The sequence below is a fragment of the Schistocerca serialis genome, chromosome 6 (assembly GCF_023864345.2).
Source record: "Schistocerca serialis cubense isolate TAMUIC-IGC-003099 chromosome 6, iqSchSeri2.2, whole genome shotgun sequence".
Classification (NCBI taxonomy): Eukaryota; Metazoa; Arthropoda; class Insecta; order Orthoptera; family Acrididae; genus Schistocerca; species Schistocerca serialis.
In genome coordinates, this window is record NC_064643.1 from 607,279,805 (window position 1) to 607,299,912 (window position 20,108).

Here is a 20,108-nt window from a genome sequence, read left to right on the forward strand (position 1 = left end):
TCCGCTCCCGGGATTGGAATGACTCCTTACCCTCTCCCTTAAAACCCATATCCTTTTGTCTTTCCTTCTCCTTCCCTCTTTCCTGACGAGGCAACCATTGGTTGCGAAAGCTAGAATTTTGTGTGTATGTTTGTGTTTGTTTGTGTGTCTATCGACCTGCCAGCGCTTTTGTTTGGTAAGTTTCATCATCTTTCTTTTTAGATATATTTTTCCCACGTGGAATGTTTCCCTCTATTATATTTATATATATATATATATATATATATGTGTGTGTGTGCGTGTGCGTGATTTTTCCTGCATTCGACCAAGAACCGAGGTTTTAAATTTGCCTGTACATTGCTTGTCTGTTGCAATATGCCTCGAAAATGGCGGGAGTGTGCTCCCGCCGAAATATTGGCGGTTGCTGTTAATACTACCTGGCTGAATTCCTGTAAAAGTTGTTTGAAAATTGCATATGCCAGGAGAAACTCAGGTCTCACATTGTTTACTTATGGGGAGGAAATGTATCGGTGTTTTCAAAAGTTGGATAAACTTCATAGCTGTCAAGTTAGACTGCAATGTGCTTACTGAGGTGTCGTGATGAAAATCATGTCCCAACATTGAGATTGGTTGGACGGTGCCTCATGGACTCAAGCAGACTGGGAATACAATTCTGTCATTACCTGGCATTTGGAAAAGTTTGAGCATTTTCATCACTCGGAATCTGATGTTATATGTCGATGTTCTGTGATAAATCTCACAGAGAAATCTTTTGACGACACAATCTTATCCGTGCTTGGGAAGGGTTTAAATTTTGCACCCACACCAAAGAGTTTGCCGGTAGTGATTTTATTAGTTCAGTTGAACAGGCAGTTTGCAAACTTCCTCCTGACGCTGCAGAGGAGGTTAGGAGGGATGCATGCCATGTGTAAACTAGGGCTCGTCCACCGAAGAGTAATGTAACAGCAGCAGAGAGGGCTGCTTTATGCTCACTCAAAGTCAATCCTGACATTGTTATTTCACCTGTGGACAAGGGCAATGCCGCTGTTGTTTTAAACAAACAGGATTATGTACAAAAGATGCAACATTTATTACCTGACTCAGCGTATTGCAGAATCGATGCTGACCCCACAAAAACTGTTGAGAGAAAGACCAACAGCCTCCTGAAGGAAAGTGGTTTGTCGCAGGACGCTATCAAGAGTCTTAACACCTACAGTGCTGCTCCCCCTAGATTATATGGCCTTCCAAAGGTACATAAGGAAGGGGTTCCTTTCCAACCTATAGTGAGTAATATCAGTGAGCCAACATATTGTGTAGCCAAGCATCTTGCTTCTCTGTTGATTCCACAAGTTGGTTCGTGTGTTCATCATATCAGGAACTTCTTATGTTTTGGGAGTGACTGTGGTTGAATGAATCTGATATTTTAGTAAGTTTTGATGTGGTCTCTCTCTCCACTCGTGTTCCTCTGTCTGATTCATTGCAGTTAATTGAGGTTAGGTTTGGTGCCGAATTAATTAATCTCTTTTGGCATGTGTTGACAATCACCTATGTTTTATTCAATGACCAGTATTACGAACAGACAGGTGGAGTTGCAATGAGTAGTCCGATGTCTCCTGTCATTGCAAATTTGTTTATGGGAGTCTTTGAGGAAAGTGCATTGGAATCATAACCTTTGAAACCTACCTGTTTCTTCAGAATGTGCATGATACCTTTGTTGTTTGGCCTCATGGTAGGGAGAATTTGAATGCCTTTCTAGAACATCTGAACTCGATCCACCCGAACATTTGTTTTACGATGGAGGTGGAAGAGGATGGTTGCCTTCCCTTTCTTGACGTTTTGGTTAGGAGGAAGGATGATGGATCATTGGGACATGCAGTTTACAGGAAACGTACTCACACTGACTTGTTTTTACAGGCTAATAGTTGTCACCATCCGGCTCAGCGTGAAGGGGTACATCGTACCTTGGTACACAGGGCACATGTCATTTCCAACACTGAGACTTTGCCAGCTGAGCTGTCCCATCTTGAAACTACGTTTCCTCAAAATGGTTATAGTGAAAGACAGACAGAACGTGCATTGCACTATCGACCAACTGTGCATTTAGTGATTGATGATGATGCTGATTCTGACACATTCTTGCCTTACGAAGGAAGCACTTCTAAGATCGGTCTTATTTTAAGGAAATATGATGTGAAATGCATTTTCCAACCTCCATCTAAGATTAGAGTGCTTTTGGGTTCCATTACAGATTATCTTCGCTTGCATAAGGCAGGTGTATATTGCATTCCTTGTAGCTTTGGCATGGCATATACTGGTCAAACTACCAGGACTGTGGAGGACTGATGCACTGAGCATAAACGGCACACACAATTACAGCACCCAAGTAGATCTGCTTTTGCCAAACATAGGTTGGATACTGGTCACCCTATGTTATACAACAGCACTGAGATATTGGCATGCACGTCCAGCTATTGGGACAGTGTTATTAAGGAGGCAGTTGAGATTAAATTAGCGAGCAGCCTTGTAAACAGGAATGGAGGTTTTTGTTTAAACTCTGTTTGGAATCCTGCTCTTTCCTTAGTCAAAAAACAGAGGGACAGAGTCTCACCTGCTAGTTCATAGTCTCATTATCCATATCTCCAACTTTGGTGATCTTTGGTGGCACCAGTATTCTGTGTGTGTGTGTGTGTGTGTGTGTGTGTGTGTGTGTGTGTGTGTGTTTTTATCTTTTCTGCATTAGTCCGAGAACCGAGGTTTTAAATTTGCTTGTATATCGCCTGTCCGTTGCAGTTTGCCTTGAAAATGGCAAGGTGTGCTCTCGCTGAAATATTGGTGGTTGCTGTTAATACTATCTGGCTGAATTCCCGTAAGTTGTTTGAAAATTGTGTATGCCAGGAGAAACTCGGGTCTCTCATTATAAATAAATCCTTCTTCCTTTACTACTTAAAATATGCTAAATTACTGCCTCCCTTCAAAAAATATGACACTGAAAATATAGAAAATTATAGGCCTCTCTCACCAATCTCTTGCTCTGTAAAAATAATAGAAAGTATGGTAAAAGATAGACTTATGATATAAATACAACTTCCTTTCCACTGACCAGTTCAGTTTCCAATCAGGGGATAAGGGTATTATTCCTTGATCTAAATAAAGTTTTCGACACAGTTGATCACAAAATACTATTAAATATGCTAGATGAACTGGGAATAAAGGTAGGGGGGGGGGGGGAGGTTGACAAGTGATTTCAGTCGTATCTAGATAATTGTGTAGATCACTGAGATTACACATACATCAAGTAGCTCCAAATATACTGAAAAACATTCTTCTGACCCCAAATATATAAATATAGGGATACCGCAAGGTAGTGCACTGGGTCCAGTACTGTTCCTAATTTAAATAAATGATTTCCCACAAAGTGTGGAGCATGGACAAATAATATTGTTCACAGATGACACAAATGTACAGATCACTGACAAATCACTAGAAGCACTAAGAGAGAAAGTTGAAGAAACACTTAGCAGCATATACGAATGGGCAATAAATGATAAAGTCACTCTTAATTAAAGAAAGTAAGCACTACAAACTTTTACAGAAACAAAAGCCAGATTACAACAACCTGAAAATAAATAATGACGTTATACAATGTGTGGAAAACATAAAATTTGTGGGAATGCATTTGACTGTGGGAAGAACATGTAAAAATACTTAGTAATAGAATCCCTCCAGCAAGCTATGCCCTTCGAATTTTTACATCAATATACGATATTTCATGTATCAGGTCAGCGTATTTTGCTTATATTCATTCAGTTATTAGCTGTGGCATAATTTTTTGGGGAGTGACTACAATAAATATTCAGGCTGTACAGACTGCAAAAAAGAGCAATAGATATAATGACCAAAACTGGAAAAACAGATCACTGCCTCAAACATTTTAAAATGCTGGAAATATTAACCGTGCCTTGCGAATATAATTTTCAGAGTGTTATGTATTCTAAAAAAAAATATTGACCACTATGTTAAAAATGGCTTAGTACATGATTCTGAAACCATAAACTGTTACAATTTGCATCTGAACAGAAAAAAACAAAGTTAAAGCTCAGCAGAGTTTATTATACAATGCTATAATAAAGGACATAGATACTATCTACTCTTTCAAAACAAAACTGAAAGATCATTTACAAAATAAAAGTCTTTACATGTCAATGGAGTACTAAAATTAAAAACAGGTTAGCTATTAGAAGAAGTACTGTTTATAATGTGTACATAGAAATACTAATTAAGTAAGACTGTTAAAAAAAAATGTAATTAGATTTTTAAAAAATCATTGCCAATTCCTTTATGAGCAATTAATCTTAAGCCATAAAAATTCCAATGTTTTACATAACGAAATCCATATGACATGGTCTGTTTCATAGATTAATAAAGCAAGCAATCAATCAATTAAATGACAAAAATCACAGCTACGAAAAAAACATTCACAAAAATTTATAAAGTGGTATGTGCATATCATTTCTAGTTTAGAACACAGACAAAAAAGGTAAATAACCACATGAAGAGAATGATATTTTCTCAAATCACTGAAAAAAAAACTGTGCATTTAAGGCCCCAATAACTTTTCAGTGAAGTTGCCACTGTCACAAAACACTCACGTCTTAGGCCTAATGTCCTGACATCTCCCTTACTTTACAGCACAAGGAGCTGCTTAAGGCTACTCTCTCACTTACTCGAATGAAGTCAAATGTTTTTGTGAGCATAACTATGCAGCAGGCATTTTCCTGCCACACCATCCGCCAGAAGTCAGTCACTGTCACCTCTGTTGGACCTTGACACACTATGTATGCATTTGGTTTGAGCAAGCTCTGCAACAAAAGAATAAAATCAAGAAATAAGTAAGAGATATCATCAACATCACTTCATAGTAGAAAATTTACATGTAACACAGAACTTTGTGACCTATGTAGCAACAATATGTCATCTGTGTAACAGCTTCTTATTTGTCTGAGCTGATGTTGAATTGTATGAAAAGTTTTAAACAACAACTTTTTATTGGAGGCATGCAGCAGATATAACACATAGGAGATCATCGGTATGTTACACTCATTGGATAAACAGATTTATAAATACAATACGATAGGAGAAATGAAACCAGCAACAAAAAGTAATGAAACTGGAACAGAAATAGAAGGATGGAGGACTAGAAGCAGAGGTAGGATAACAGGGACAAAAGGAGAGATTGAGGAATGAGACAGTAGAACTGCTGTATGTACTGAACCTGCTGAATGAGCCATTGTCATATGAGTGGTTCCAAGATATCATTATCTTCAAAACAAGAATTAAGGTTTAGCATTTCATCAAAAACGTGATAATTAGACACAATGGGGAGGAGGACCTGTGGGCATAGGTGACGCAAGTTATAAAGCAGCTTTCATACCAAACTGTAATGAGCAGGGTTTGTTGCAACCGAGTTGTTTATTTCTACGATCAGTGGACACTAGATGGTTTTCATGTCCACACAGATTTCTGCACAATAGTTACAGTAGACCTTGTGGACGACATGACTGTTCCCTTAAGTTTCCCTGATTTTGATGGAGTAAGAGATAGTGGTGAAAATCTAATCGAAAGTAGTTTGCAGTGTTATGACCTATGGGGAGCAGTGTTACAAGCTGGGACAGTATACAGATTAACCGCAAGATTACAAAGGATAGATAAGTAGGATAATACCAATGAATGGAGATGCAATGTTGGGAGCGACGTAAGGGAAGGATATTTTCATTAAAGGGCGCAATAACAAATGATCATAATTTTGGAGGGGGATGTGGTAGAACTTTTATGTTTGGAGTGGAAGTGCATCATGAAGGGCAAGTTTCTTTTGTAGTTTGTGAAATGTGGCACAGGAACAGGAAGGAAGGATGCTTATGTTTTAACATCCTGTCAATGAAGAGATCATAAGAGATGGAGCACAAATTCAGATAGGACAATGGGTGGGAAGGGAATCTATTACATCCTTTTCAAAGGGAACCATCCCAGAATTTACATTATTCAATCTTCAAAAAAGAAAAACAAAGAAAGAAAAAAGAAAAATATGGCCAGACAGGGATTTGAACCACACTCCTCCAAAGGTTGAGCTTGGTACGTTAACTACTGCTCCACTATGCTTGGTATCCAAGAACTGTCAAGACAGTTTAAGGATATGGCATGGATGCTGAATTTCAGGATAATATACAAAGAACACATCTTTTTAGCATGGAATATATTTTTAGTGTCCAAAGTCCGTCAAGATATAGAAGAGACAGATTCAAATAATAATTAATATCAACAGATCTGCTTTATATGGAGGTTTACTTTAAATCATTGGCAATATAAGTAGAATAAGGAAGTGCACACCAAATTATAAGGGAAGTACCCTAAGACAAACTTGCAAATATACTACAAGTGTTGGGCGTCATTACTGAAATTTAAATACACAAAATATGCACTATACACCTATGATGCACAGCTTCCCATTGGTAATGAAAGTTATAGCTATCCTCATAGGCAAAATAGAGGTTGGTGTGAACACTACATTGCTATCTCAGGCATAATCTTATCAGAAGAGGTTTGCTTTAATCTTTCTTTGATCTTCTAACTGATTTAGCCAGCCAGATACCTGGAGGGAGGAGGAGGGGCGGCGGGGAGGGGGGGGGGGGGCGGGGGCATGGGAGTGGCACAGTTCACTATGCGCTCTTATACAAAGTGCAAACTGTTGTAATTTTCAGTTTTGACAAATCATTGCAAAAAAAAACAACAACCTAAGTTCACCTGGGGGTTGAACTACAGACTTTGGATTCACAGTCTAGCAACTGCCAACAGAGCCATCTAGCCACATTATAGTGGTACAAAATGCAAAAACTAAGTTTTGCGGAATTTATTTACACGTACAAACATTAAGTACTGGTACTGGTACTGGTTAAATGAGTACTATTCTTTGATTCGTAGGTGTGAGACATCAACTACAAAACCATTTAGCTATGTCCAGACCTAAATCAACAGATGAATATGATTTACACAAATTGAGAGACTACTTTTATTTAAAATGATTATAGGCTAAAATGTATTAGAAATGAATATAAAAAACTACTGCAATACTGACATTTATGGCAAATTCATCATACCACTTTTATCATGATGGAAGATATGAGTTGTACTACATCCACTTCCTGCATGCCAAAATCGCTCAGTACAGTGCAGGATTCCACTATGACTGATAAATGTTTACCATGGTCATATGGCAGACTTCATTTCATTTGTAGGGTACAGGGACAATGTAGGAACTCTACAAATGCAATTGTTTACAAAAGACACACGTTAATCTATCATACAATATTGTTCCAGTGTGTGGGGCCATTAAAGTAGGACTAACAGGCAATAGTGAACATGCAGAAAGAAGGGCAGCACAAATGGTCACAGGTTTGTTTGACTAATGGGTAAGCAATATGGAAATTCTGAAAAACTTGAAATGTCAGACACTTTAAGTTAAATACCAACTATCCCACAAAATCCCATTCGAAAAGGACTGAGAAACAGTATTACATGAGGAATCTAGAAATACACTATAGCCCCCAAAATATCACTCCAAAAGACATCATATAGACCTGCCTAACTGTTGTGTGGGCAGAGGCATTCAAGATTTCCATCCTTGTCAGATGAACTGACTAAGAAGAAAACCTAATACGTGATACAATGAGAAAGTACCCTCTGCCACATGCTATAGGCAAATGCCGGGATGGTTCCTTTGACAGGGTACGGCTGACTTCCTTCCCCACCCTTCCCTAATCCAATGAGAACGATGACCTCACTTTTTGGTCTCTTCACCCAACTCAGTTCAATCCAATCCCTCTGCCACACACTTCAAAATTGATTGCAGGATATGGGTGTAGAAGCAGATCAATTAAAAATGACGCTGAAGACATTTGACAAATGTTGTTTTGGGTTTTCACAATAAACACCGTATCTCCTCTTGAATGGAAAATATTCTCACTCTGTAACAATTTCATTTCTTAATCCCAGACATTACATTGGCACAATTTTGAGACAACAGATGATAAGCATCCAGGTGCCAGTGAATGAATAGCACTAAAAATATCCCATACTGTGGAAATCAACATGCAATCTTGATACTCCACAAAGATTTAAAAAAAAGGCTAGAATGTATGAATGAAAATAAGCAGATTTTATTTCCTTTGTGAAACTACTCAGTCTTCACCCTCTACCAGTAAATTAAGAAATTGTGCAGAAGACTTTGTCCAGTGTCAATAACAGACAAAAAAATATATTATGCTGCAACTAAAATCAGGGAAAAGGGGAAAACAATGTACCAGAGGTAGTTTTGGCTTGGGGATGATGTAATGAGGATGGAGGTGGCATCTTGCCAAAAAAATATCACCTGCAGCAGAATGATCAGGCACAACCACCAGTTTTTTTTCCTTTTGGCAACAGTCATTATTTCCCTGTGCATTGAAACTGATACGTACAACAAATGATGCTTATAACACAATAATTAGACAAAATATTTTTGTTCTTTCATACTAAGTACCTGTACTCACATCTATGTATGAGGCATTTATGTAATCCGAATCTGGAACATCATCCAGTTGATCTAGGACCACTCGGTTGTAGTCATCTGAAAGAGTGATTATGTTTGGTATCAAATACAGCTCAGTTCCTTCAAGACTTTACTAAACTAAGAGTATATTAACTAAATATAGTTTACATGTCTCACAGTAAAGCAAAATTAAAGAGAAAATGAAATATCAGCCCTAAAACAGTAAATGAGTTTTTGTCCTCCCCTCTCCATTTCCTGCATAAACTTATTTCTAATAGGTAAATATTACTTGCCACAATATAAATTTGAGACATGTATATTGGAAGACAAAATTCATTAGCCAAATCTTCATCCTTTATATAAAGTCTCTTCATGTAATCCACATTTTGAATGTAGTATAACACTGATGTAGTCTTCGATCCAAAAACTGGTTTGATGCAACTCTCCACAACAGTCTATTCTTTGTAGATCTCTTTATCTTTGCATAATCACTCACTCACTCACTCATTCATTCATTTTTTCCATAAATCCCATCAATGAGAACAACATACATGGATATGGAATGAGTCAAGGTACCAATTAAAAAAGTCCATTTACATGAATGTATTGTCGCTTGCCAATTCAAGTACTGGTTCACTAGAAAATTACAAGCACCAGGGGGTGGAGCTATAAAATTATTTTAGAGTATGTTGACACCCAGAGGCCTTTTTGAAGAAATGAGCCTTGGACTCACATATGCAGTACAGCTGAAAAGCAAGCCTGTGTGTGTGTGTGTGTGTGTGTGTGTGTGTGTGTGTGTGTGTGTGTGCAAGGTATTGCTGACTCAACTGTCCTCACTTTGATTCCCCATCTGTTTTAACTCATTCCGTTCATCTGTCTGCAGCTAACAATGCTTCAGTTCTGCCAATATTGGCTCACTTGCTTTGCTTAGTTGAAATACTGTGCTGCCATAAATTAACTGATTAGCTACAAGTATTTTTACAGTCACTGCAAATTAATCCAATAGACAAACCCAATGATGTAGGGCAGAAACAAATAGCTAGGCCTAATGAGACTGAGCTGAATTGTAACATATCCTCAATAGAAAAGAAGACAGTAAATAAAAACACAGAACCCTCCGCAGAAGAAGAACATATTTCACTGGAAGTATGTCCAAAAAACAAAACCAACAAAGCTGATGAGCAACGGCAAGCAGCAGTCACAAAAAGGCAAAAAGAAAAGCTACCCCAAACAGTGCCTACAAGAACTTCTGTAAGAAAAAGGATGGCATCTCAACTTCAGGCCAGTGATTTTTTATGGTACAGTCAAGCCAAGAAAAAAAAAAATTGGAAGTTAAATATTAGTAGCAAGAAATGTGAACATGATGACCAAATAGGAACTGAGAACTTATCAATAAGGAGAAAGAAATAAAGCTCAGAATTCTGCATGGAAATGCACAAAATGGGAACAATAAAAAATTTGAATTAGAAGTACTTACTAATGGAACATGACCAGACATAATGGTATAAGTGAACATGGATTAAAAGAGATTGAAATATGTAGTGTTACTACGAAAGATTACGCTCTTGCGAATAATTTCCACTGATCAAAATGTGAGGGTGGAGGAGTAGCAATATTTGCCAAGAGTTATGATTGCAGTATAATTGATACACACAAAAATTTACCCAAAGTAAAGAGAAAGATTTTGAAATTACAGGTATTGTGCACAAAGAGTCGAGTATCCTGTGTGTACCAATTACAAAGTGGCAAAATAAATACTTACGTCAAAAAAGAAAAAAAAAAGTACAACCTACTAGAAAAAACAAAATGAAAGGTCGTGTAATACGTGTTGATTTAAATATTGACATGGGAAAAGATACAAAAAGAAAGAAAAAAATTTGAGGAGATGCTTGTGCTGACCATTGAGCGCCAGTAACTGCCACCTGCGAAGTACAGAGTAAGTGGTCTTTGGGACTCGTTGTTCTTTGGATTGTTCTAGGAGAGTTGGGTTATGATGTTCGTGTTATGATTCTCTGTAGTGTTTTCTTTGTGTTTTGTGTATTTATATGAACCTTAATAAAAGTGCCTGGTCTTAGGCAGTTGGAGTTTTCTGTGTGTGGTTAGTCGCTATAGCCAGAATACCCACACTGGTGACACCGAGTCGCAAAAATACCTTGCATTCGTTCGCTGTGTATCACTGGTTTCCCACCAATAGACAATGTCGCAACTGTTAGTTCTTCTGGCAGTGTAGGACGCTGCGACCGCTGAATAGACCTTCGACTGTGAAGTGCAACGCTTTACCCCGTCTGCTACTAATACATCAGGAGTGTTCGTCTCTCCAGTGTTTGCTTCGACCAGCCAGACGGCCCTAACCTCCACCAGCACACCACACCGGGCGATGTAAACATCAGTGCAGACGCTTCTATGGCATTCTACACTCGACAGAATGCTCTTCCAGCACGAGATTCCAGAAACCCCTCGCCCGAGTTTCTACCGCACCCCAACATGGACCACGCGGCTGTCCAGTTTTGGGGTCCACATGCATGACTGCCCCCTCCTCAGAGCAGTCCATCGTTTAACATGTCCCCCTCTGTGCCGGTCAAAGCGAGACTTGCATCAACCACGCTGGGTCCGCGTACGTTTCGGGTGATGCACAGGCTGTGGTCTCACCCTGTCACTAGGCGCTCAATAGCGATTTTGCACCTCTGCTTGAGATTTCACCTGCATCTGATTATTTTCAACAATATGTCAAGTGTATGGAAATCTAAACTCACTGTTGAAAAAATAACTTTGGACAGTCATTCTTCAAACTCAGGGAACAGATGAAAAATACAATGCTTTTCAAGAAATCTTAACATGTTACTTTAATACAGCATTTCCAAAACCCAAGAAGAAAAGAAAAATTCTCCAAAACAAGCAAAGGATAATGAAGGAAATAATAGCATGGAATGCTGCCTTAAGAGTGATGAAAAAGGGGAAGTACTGAAACCTACAAAAAGCACCAGAAGAAGTACAGACATTTGACAAGACAAGAAAAAGCAAAATAAATTAGTGAGATTATTTTAAAATCAACAAATAAGATGAAAACAGCCTGAGATAGGGGCAACAGAAAATATACACAGAAAACAAATGAAATAGAAAGGGTGAAAGTGAGTAACAGAATCATTACAGACAAAACACAAATTTCCAACGTCCTGAGTAATAGTTACATAGTTACAGTAGGAAGTCTAAAGCATGCATGCAATAACCAAGGAAGATAAGCCAAGCCACTGAATGTTCCTGAAACCGGTATCTCAAGAGGATGTGACAAAGGTTATACAAAAGCTTAAGAGGTAAAAGTCTGTTGGATATGACGAAGTGTCAAACTACCTAATCAAGCAGGTGGCAACAGAACTAATCACACCACTGTTGGATGTTGCCAACTGCTTACACCAAGAAGTAATATTTCCTTATCAACTTAAATTAATTAATATAGTACCTATATACAAAAAGGGGAAGATTATGATCCTAAGAAACATATGAAAATTGAAATAAGATACTGTATGCAGACGATATTACTGTGCTAAATCTTTCCAACAACTTTGCAGCACTCGAGAAAAACACTTTCATATCAATCAATAACACCTGGTTGATGGACAATGAGTTAATCATTAATCAGGAAATGAACCTATGTACATGGTTTTCAACACTACTCAAAAGGAAGAACACACAGATATTTGTGGCAGCATGCAATTGGTTGAGTGACCTATCTTTGGACTGCCATCTCTGAGGTTTGCAACAGATAGCATGCAGACCTTCAGTCTGTTGCAAACATTTGAATTGGAGTGACTGTGTGTTTATGTATAATGATATCAAGCTGATCATTAAAGCGCTTATCTCTACACGTGGAATCTTAGCGTACTCATTTAAGCCGTCATACCTACATCCACAATGGTGACCCCGATGCCAAGTGCTCCAAACTGTTTTCGTGGTTTTCGTATCATCTTTCGTTGCTGCACCATGTGGTCTTTCAACAGCCAACAGCTGTTACCTTCACCTGTAGCGACTCAGGCACATTACTTATCAGTAAACCAGATGCCATTGCAGCATCCTGCGATGCATACCTCAACAATATTCTAATTTGTTCATCTTCAGCAGAACAACATGAAATTAATCTCAAGACAGTGTTTCGTATCCTATTCGATAACAGTGTGATAATCAACGAGGACAAATTGCAACTCCAATGCACTTCAGTCACTTTTCTTGGCCACAAAGTGCTTGCTGCAGGTATCAGACCCACCTTGGACAGAGATGCGCTGGTTTGACAGCTACCCCCATCTGAAACATACCACTATTTGCGTCATTTTTTGGGAATGATTAACTTCTTCCGTCAGCATATCCCTAAGGTTGAATCACTACAAACACCACTGACAGATGCCCGTCAGGCCCACATACAACATGCTCAAGCAAAGTGCTGTGGACCAAGGAAATGGAGCGTGCATTTGCGGATTTGAAACAGGTCCTCACACAAGCTGTCACCTTAGCTCATCCAATCGCAGACGCCAAAATCTACGTCACCACGGACGCCAGCGATTCTTCAATGGGGGCCGTCCCGCAACAGCACGTTGGAGACGAAGTTCAACCCCTACATTTCTTCTCAAAAAAGTTATCACCCTCCTGGAAGAATTGGTCGGCTTTTGACTGGGAGCTAATTGCTGTGTATGAGGCTATACAATATTTCCGTGAAGACACTGAGGGCAGAGACGTTACGGTCTTCACCGACCACCGTCCCCCTCAGACATTTTACGCAACCCACCTGTGGCACCCCTCCCCACTGGTCTTGCCACATGGACCTTATTGCTCAATACACAAATTACTTTTGCCACATATGGGGAGCAGACAACATCATGGCCAATTGTCTCTCCTGTATCTCTGCCATAGATAGTGTCATTGACTGTGATGGACTTGCCCGAGCGCAACACCATGACGCTGAAATCATGAAATTACTGAAAGACAGTTCCATGGCTCTTAAGATTGAGCCTCGCATGCTTCATGGGTCAAGTGTGATGTCTCAACTGGTTCACCTCACCCACTCATCACATAATCTGTGAGATGACAGGTTTTCGACACAACGCACAACCTCACCCACCCAGGCATCAAGGCCACAACCAGGCTTATCTCCTAATGCTTTGTGTGGCTTGGAATCGAAGCTCAGTGCTGTGATAGGACATGAGCATTTGTTGCATGCCAATGCTCCAAGGTCTCCAAGGTTAGTAGGCACACGTGTCCCCATACTGGCAGGTTTGATGTACCTCCAGGTCGCTTCAGAAATGTACAACTCGATTCGGACAGTCCACTGTCCCCCTCACAAAACTATAGATACAGCTTGTCAATTATCGAAAAGGCGACCTGTTGGGTGGAGGCTACCCCCATGGTGGACATTTCTGCAGACTCTGTTGCTCATTCTTTCATAGCCACATGGATTTCTTGCTTCGGCTGTTCATCCTATGTGACAACAGATGAAGGCCGACAATTTGAATCTATATTTTTCTCCAAATTATGCGAGCTCTGTAGGGTGGCACGATTCCAGACTACTGCCTACCACCCCCAAAATAATGGCCCCATAGAGTGGTGGCATTGGACCTCAAAAGCCGCTCTCATGTGCCACAACTCCTTGTGGTCTGACACATTACTCGGGTTCTCCTGGGCATCCGTGTGTTCTTCAGGGAGGACCTCAAGGCTTCTCTGGCCGAAATATTGTATGGCGAACCATTGGTCCTTCCAGTCCAGTTTGCCGAGGACTTACCTTCACTTGCAGACACTGGACTCCCTCCCCCAGTAGAGAAGGTGTGCTCCCATATATCTCAACAGTGTGTGTCGCCTCATGGTTCTCACTCCACTCTGGCTCTGTTTATCCACAAGGAACTAGACAAGTTCAATTATGTGATGTTACGCAATGGCTCAGTGCATGCAGCTTTACAATGCCCAGCCACCATAAAGTGTTAACATGTGCAATGAACACATTTGACATCCTCCTACACGACCGACCTCTCACAGTTTCAGTTGCAGATGAGCCTGTCCCCATCGAGCTGCCTACATCACTGCATGAGGTCTCCAACGACACTGCCAGATGCCTGCTCGGCACTGGCTCCATCTCCAGCCTGCCAGAGTCCAACCCCTGAGGGCGAGTGTTCCCCTTCCTCACGACTCACCCACTTTTCCCATTTCCCTTTTTGCTCTTTCACCTTCCAAACAGATGTGTCCCGTTTTGCCCCGGATGACATCTCTCTAAAGGTACGTGACAATTTCATTTTCATCCTTCATGCTCCTCCCCACCCCAAACAACATCCCTCCCACCTCTTCCTTTTCTATCATCAAACATCTTCCCCCAGGTGCAGAGATCAATGTGATCTCTTCTTTCATCGATGCTACAGGCCTCCTAACTGTCACCATTCCTCTCACTCCCCCCCTCCCCCACCCCCAACCAATTGTGATGATCCGGGTCACTTATTACGCCCACTTGTGTGGCATAAGAACTGTCATTCCTTCCCCTCCCTCCCTCGCCCATCAGTAATGACTTGCATGGGCCCTACCTACAGACCCAGATGTTCGTACTGCTCCTGCCATCTTTGAGGTTTGCGACAGATAGCACGCGGACCTTCAGTCCATTGCAAACATTTGAATTGGAGTCACTGTGTGTTTATGTATAATGATACCAAGCTGATCATTAAAGTGCTTATCTCTACACACAGAATCTTAGTGTATACATTTAAGCCATCGAACCTACATCCACATGTTTTTCTAGGTTAAAAAGAACTGCGAGAAGTAACTTCAGCTACATTTTTAGGCATAACAATAGACACTGAGCTAAATTCGAAGCAGCAGATAAATACTGTATCTGACAAGCTACGCTCAGTGATATTTGTAGTGAAACAACTTGCTCAGTATGCACATCAACACCTCTCGTGCACTGTCTGTCATGGACTTTTTGAACCATACATGCAATATTGGATCACAGTATGGGGGAACTCAACCATCACAGGGATGAAAAGAATATTCACACTACAGAAGAAAGTCATTCAAATTATATTGCAAAACAAGCAAAAAGAATCTTGTAGAAACTCGTTTCGAAGAACTTAATATTTTGACAACTCCATCACCGTATATATCTCCTCCTCCGTATATATCTCAAGAGTGTTATAACTGCATTACAAGATCCCACAAAATTGGAGGCCACTGTAACTGTTCATCTTCATAACACAAGGAACAGAAAACAATGGTGGTACATTTCGGACAGGCTCCAAAATGTTGACAATGAACCTTAATACATTGGTACAAGATTAATACAAGCATTGTCAAGATACTTACAAAACCTCAAAACTGAGATAATGTTCCCACCATTCCCAAAAAGACTTTTGATAGAAGAATAATTCTACAGTGTTTTGATTACATGAGCACACAGTGAGGAAACGTCCATATTGTGAATAATAAATGTTATGCAAAATAAGAGAAGTTTGAATTACAGATAAGTGTAAGGAACTAAACTAGCATGAAAACTACTCATGTAGGCCTACAATATGAGATTCACAAAAACATATTTTTAACTCTAATGTTAATCATTTAGCACTATATATATATTGTGTGAACTGTTGTACGTTATTACTGTATTGCCTATTATATGTGTATTGCCTAGATGCAAGCAAAATGACCTGTCCTATATTACAAGTATGCACCTGTACAAAAGGTAATTTATGGGACAAATAAAAATCATGATCACAATCTGTGGAACAAAACGTAAGGAATCATGCCATAGCTTGTTTCCAAAAACTGGTGTGCTAACTGTAGTAAACATGTACACCCTAAAAGCCATTTTACTTTTAATGGACTACAGCCCCACGTATTTTTTCATTTGCATCAGTAAAACACCGAAAGTAAAGAAAAATTTTGTATCAGCAGCCATGGAACAGCACTCTACGAAAAGGTTTGCAACATGCAGGTTTAAAATTAGTGAATGCACTGCCCAGTACAGTTATGACCCTTCCCACAATGAAGATTAAATTTCAGCTGAAGACATTCCTGTTACAAAATTTATTTTGCACATTACAAGAATATCATACTTACATGCAGAATAAGAAGTGCCCAGAAAAACTGTGTTATGTAAGACATTTTAAATGTAACTTAATCATTTTGTTAATCAATGACGTATTCAAAAGAATGTATTATTGTATTATACATCAAGAATTGCAACCTGAATCATTTGATGTTAAATAAAATATTATTATTACAACTTAATAACAATTCTAAAGCCCTCTCACTTGAACACCATCATGAAATTTGGCATACACATTAAAAAATAAGGTATGCTTTTGCAGGTATTTTCCTTCTCACTGACTCCTTTTTTAATACAACTTCGAGTCAGAGCTTACGGCATCAGCTAATCTTTAGCACAAATTAATCCCAAGATATTTTTAAAACCAAACGTGGCGGATTTAAAAGAATATAGGAAAGGTCTTCATGGCCGATATATGGAAGATTCGGTAACATAACGTCCTACACATAACGCTGCGGTAATTTTGGAAACAGAAATTGTACGTAAGATTCTACTACTGTAAAATTTTTCGACACAGTGATGGGGCAGTTATAAGGTGGATTCATTTTACTCATATTTCTGGAACTTTAAGATGACCACTATAACCAGTGTTGCCCGGAACTTGCGCAAAACCCATAAAAGATTGGAAAAAAGAATCTGTTTCCTTTTGGTTTCCAAGCTTAAGATCACAGCTGGCGATACGTGCCGTAAAAGTGTCCGTGATTTGTCGAATTTTATTGCCAAATGGACTCTTTAAATTTAACTGCATACTGAGAAACTGTACAACTCTTTGGATTTCTTTCGACTATTCCTGCATTTAGTACCTTAACTGAGGTAATCTGTTGACATCAATGATCTCCATCACTGGTTGACACACAAGGGACACAAAATCTGTAAACTGTATATAGCCCACGAAATCGAGTGTGGCAAATAAGGTAATTTCAGATTCAACAATGACATTTTATTCTTTTGCAACTGCTTACCGGTCCGAAAAGTTCAGTACACGCCACTAAATGAGTTACACGGAAAATATCTAATAACAATGAAATATAAACGCATGGTACGTACAAATCAACAAAAAAAATATGTCAAAAGTACTGAACCGGTATTAACAATCGGAGTTGCAGCAGCTTGAGAGTTCAGACATGAATTATTTGAGGGAAACCATTTTGTCCATTCACAACAAAGAAAATGTTATATTCCCCACCCACTGCCTCAGACTGTATGCCCAGGGACCCTCAACACATAGGAATGAAAATTCGTAATAAATTACAAGGGAATAAGTTGACGCCGATGAATTCATAATTTAGGTTCACTTAAAAGAAAGCTATATGAGGTACTGACACTGAAATGTTACTCATTTGATGAATTCATGCAGGACAAACTGGAAATTTGAGCTGCATAAAATGTGTTAAACATTCCAAGAAATCCCTTATAGTGTTATTATTTATTGTATTGCTATTACTTATCAATGTAAAAATCATTGTAACTGTATTACAAATTTTTGACATGTCTGCTGTACGCAAACCAAATGGATTGCAATTGTCCGTCATGAGATGAATAAAACACAATTCACAAAAAATTCACATTCGTTCTATATTTCACACACATCATTATGACCTCAAACTGTAGAACAGAGATGAAACTTTCGCTCTGTGCAGGTCATTGCTGAGTTATTTGTCTTTCAACGATACGAGACATTATATGCTAATGTTGATGGCTCTGTAATTTACACAGTAGCTGCTGTTACTTTGTGATTGGTTCGTTCTAATTGTGAATATACTCCGTTGTTGCCAACGTAACTCCACATTAATATACTTTTCCATCACAAATACATAACACCGCCAGGAAATTCAGAAACGTTAACGTAGATAAATCACTGGTGAGTATTTTTGCACATAATTCAAGTCCATCTAGTTTTCTGTTATCGGGAAATTATCATCTTTCAGTGTTACGCTTTGCAAAGGTCGTCTCCGTGTTTGTAAACGTTAACTTCGCCCGTGTCATGCATTAGCCACCCCGTTTCTGTGGAGTCACTCTGCTCTTATGGAGAGTATCTGCATCAGACTGAATATTGCCCTGCTATAAGGAAAGAGCTGTTTTCTTCTAGTATGTTGCAACATGTTACACGTGTATAAATCCGTGTTTCTTTGCTTTTCTATCTGCAGAGTGTGGCAACCGCCAAACAAAATATGCCGGACGCAAGCATCCAATTCCAACGCACGCTAAGGGTTGGCCGTGGCCGGGCACTGCGGGAGGAACAGGCCGCGTTTTGTCATGCATTACTGGCACAACAGGTGCGTAGTTTGACATGGCACTGCTCGACAATCACTTCGTTCTATATTGTTGGATCGTTAATGTTGGCAGTGGGCGGACACAAAACACTTGCTGTCGAGAGAAATCGATCGACTTACCCGATCCAGAGCTAGATAACCGCCTTCAGTACGTTGTGAACAGATACTAGAGCCCGGTCCACACGCAACGATCTGTCTGCGCAGATATCGGCGCAGATGTCTGTACATGCAAAAGATCGCTGCAAATGTGGTATGTTCACACGACACAAACCCCAATCTACTACTCGCCCGCCATCTGTCGGTGTAGAAAAGAAATATCAGCGGCAAGCGACTACGCTCCCCGAAAACGTCAAAATTTAATTCAGTTATTTTGAAAAATAGAAATGGAGGAAGTTCTGTTGTGGTCTGTGTTCGCAACTTGTGTTGCAAAAAACATTCAGACCAACCGCAGGAAACAGAGAAAGCGGTCAAAATGGTGCAGACAGTGGCTGCTAAAGCGAAAGCAGTTTTGTCACGTAAATTTACTGCGAGAGTTGCAGGACGAACCTGTTTTGTTTTACATAACCTCGTGTTCCATTTCCTCGCACATTGGCACTCCAATTTCATCTTCAATTGTACTCCTGCTTGGTCTTGGCGTTTCTTGATCACTAAGAAAGCCAAGTAGATCAAAATACCATAACGTTGGCTGGTATACTTGATCTACTCCTACACCAGATCTTCTAGATTTCTGAACTTTGGATAACTCTTTTCGGTAAACAGTTCGCTGACAAACTAATTTACTTGACTTGCCTTCATGAACTCATCTTTCAGGAAAGCGTAAATAGCTTCACATGTGTTGGGTATTATTTCACTCAATGCTTGTTTCGATATTGCAGATGAAAATTCCAAATCATTGTAGCTCCTTCCTGTTGCTAGGAATCTTAATGTTACTGCCAGGCGTTCATGAGGAGAAATTTCCCTTCTCATACAAGTATTTTTCTCATAATATGAGAGGTTACATGCTTTAAGAGATAATTATAAGTTTCGACATCCATCCGCAAATAATTTCGCCAGTTCGCAACGAAATTATTTTTTTATTACCGTTTCTCTGTTTGCCGAGGCGCCAACTGCCCGCAATTTTTCAATTAGAGCATTGTATGCTGCTGTCTTTTTGTCTCGGTCACTATATTCTTTACTTTTAATCTTCCACAAACATGGGTGGTTTCTG

The 20,108-nt window shown here is 39.5% G+C and overlaps 1 protein-coding gene across 1 annotated transcript in view; it reads right to left on the reverse strand.

Annotated features, from left to right (window-relative positions):
- The window catches only part of LOC126484643 (receptor-type tyrosine-protein phosphatase kappa), a 707,160-nt gene that overhangs the window by 245,601 nt on the left and 441,451 nt on the right, over positions 1-20,108 (reverse strand). The window contains exons 3-4 of the mRNA XM_050108233.1: positions 8,562-8,638; positions 4,704-4,838 (exon numbers count right to left, since the gene is read on the reverse strand). Coding sequence (XP_049964190.1) covers positions 4,704-4,838; positions 8,562-8,638 — 212 coding nt within the window. The remainder of the gene's footprint in view (positions 1-4,703; positions 4,839-8,561; positions 8,639-20,108) is intronic.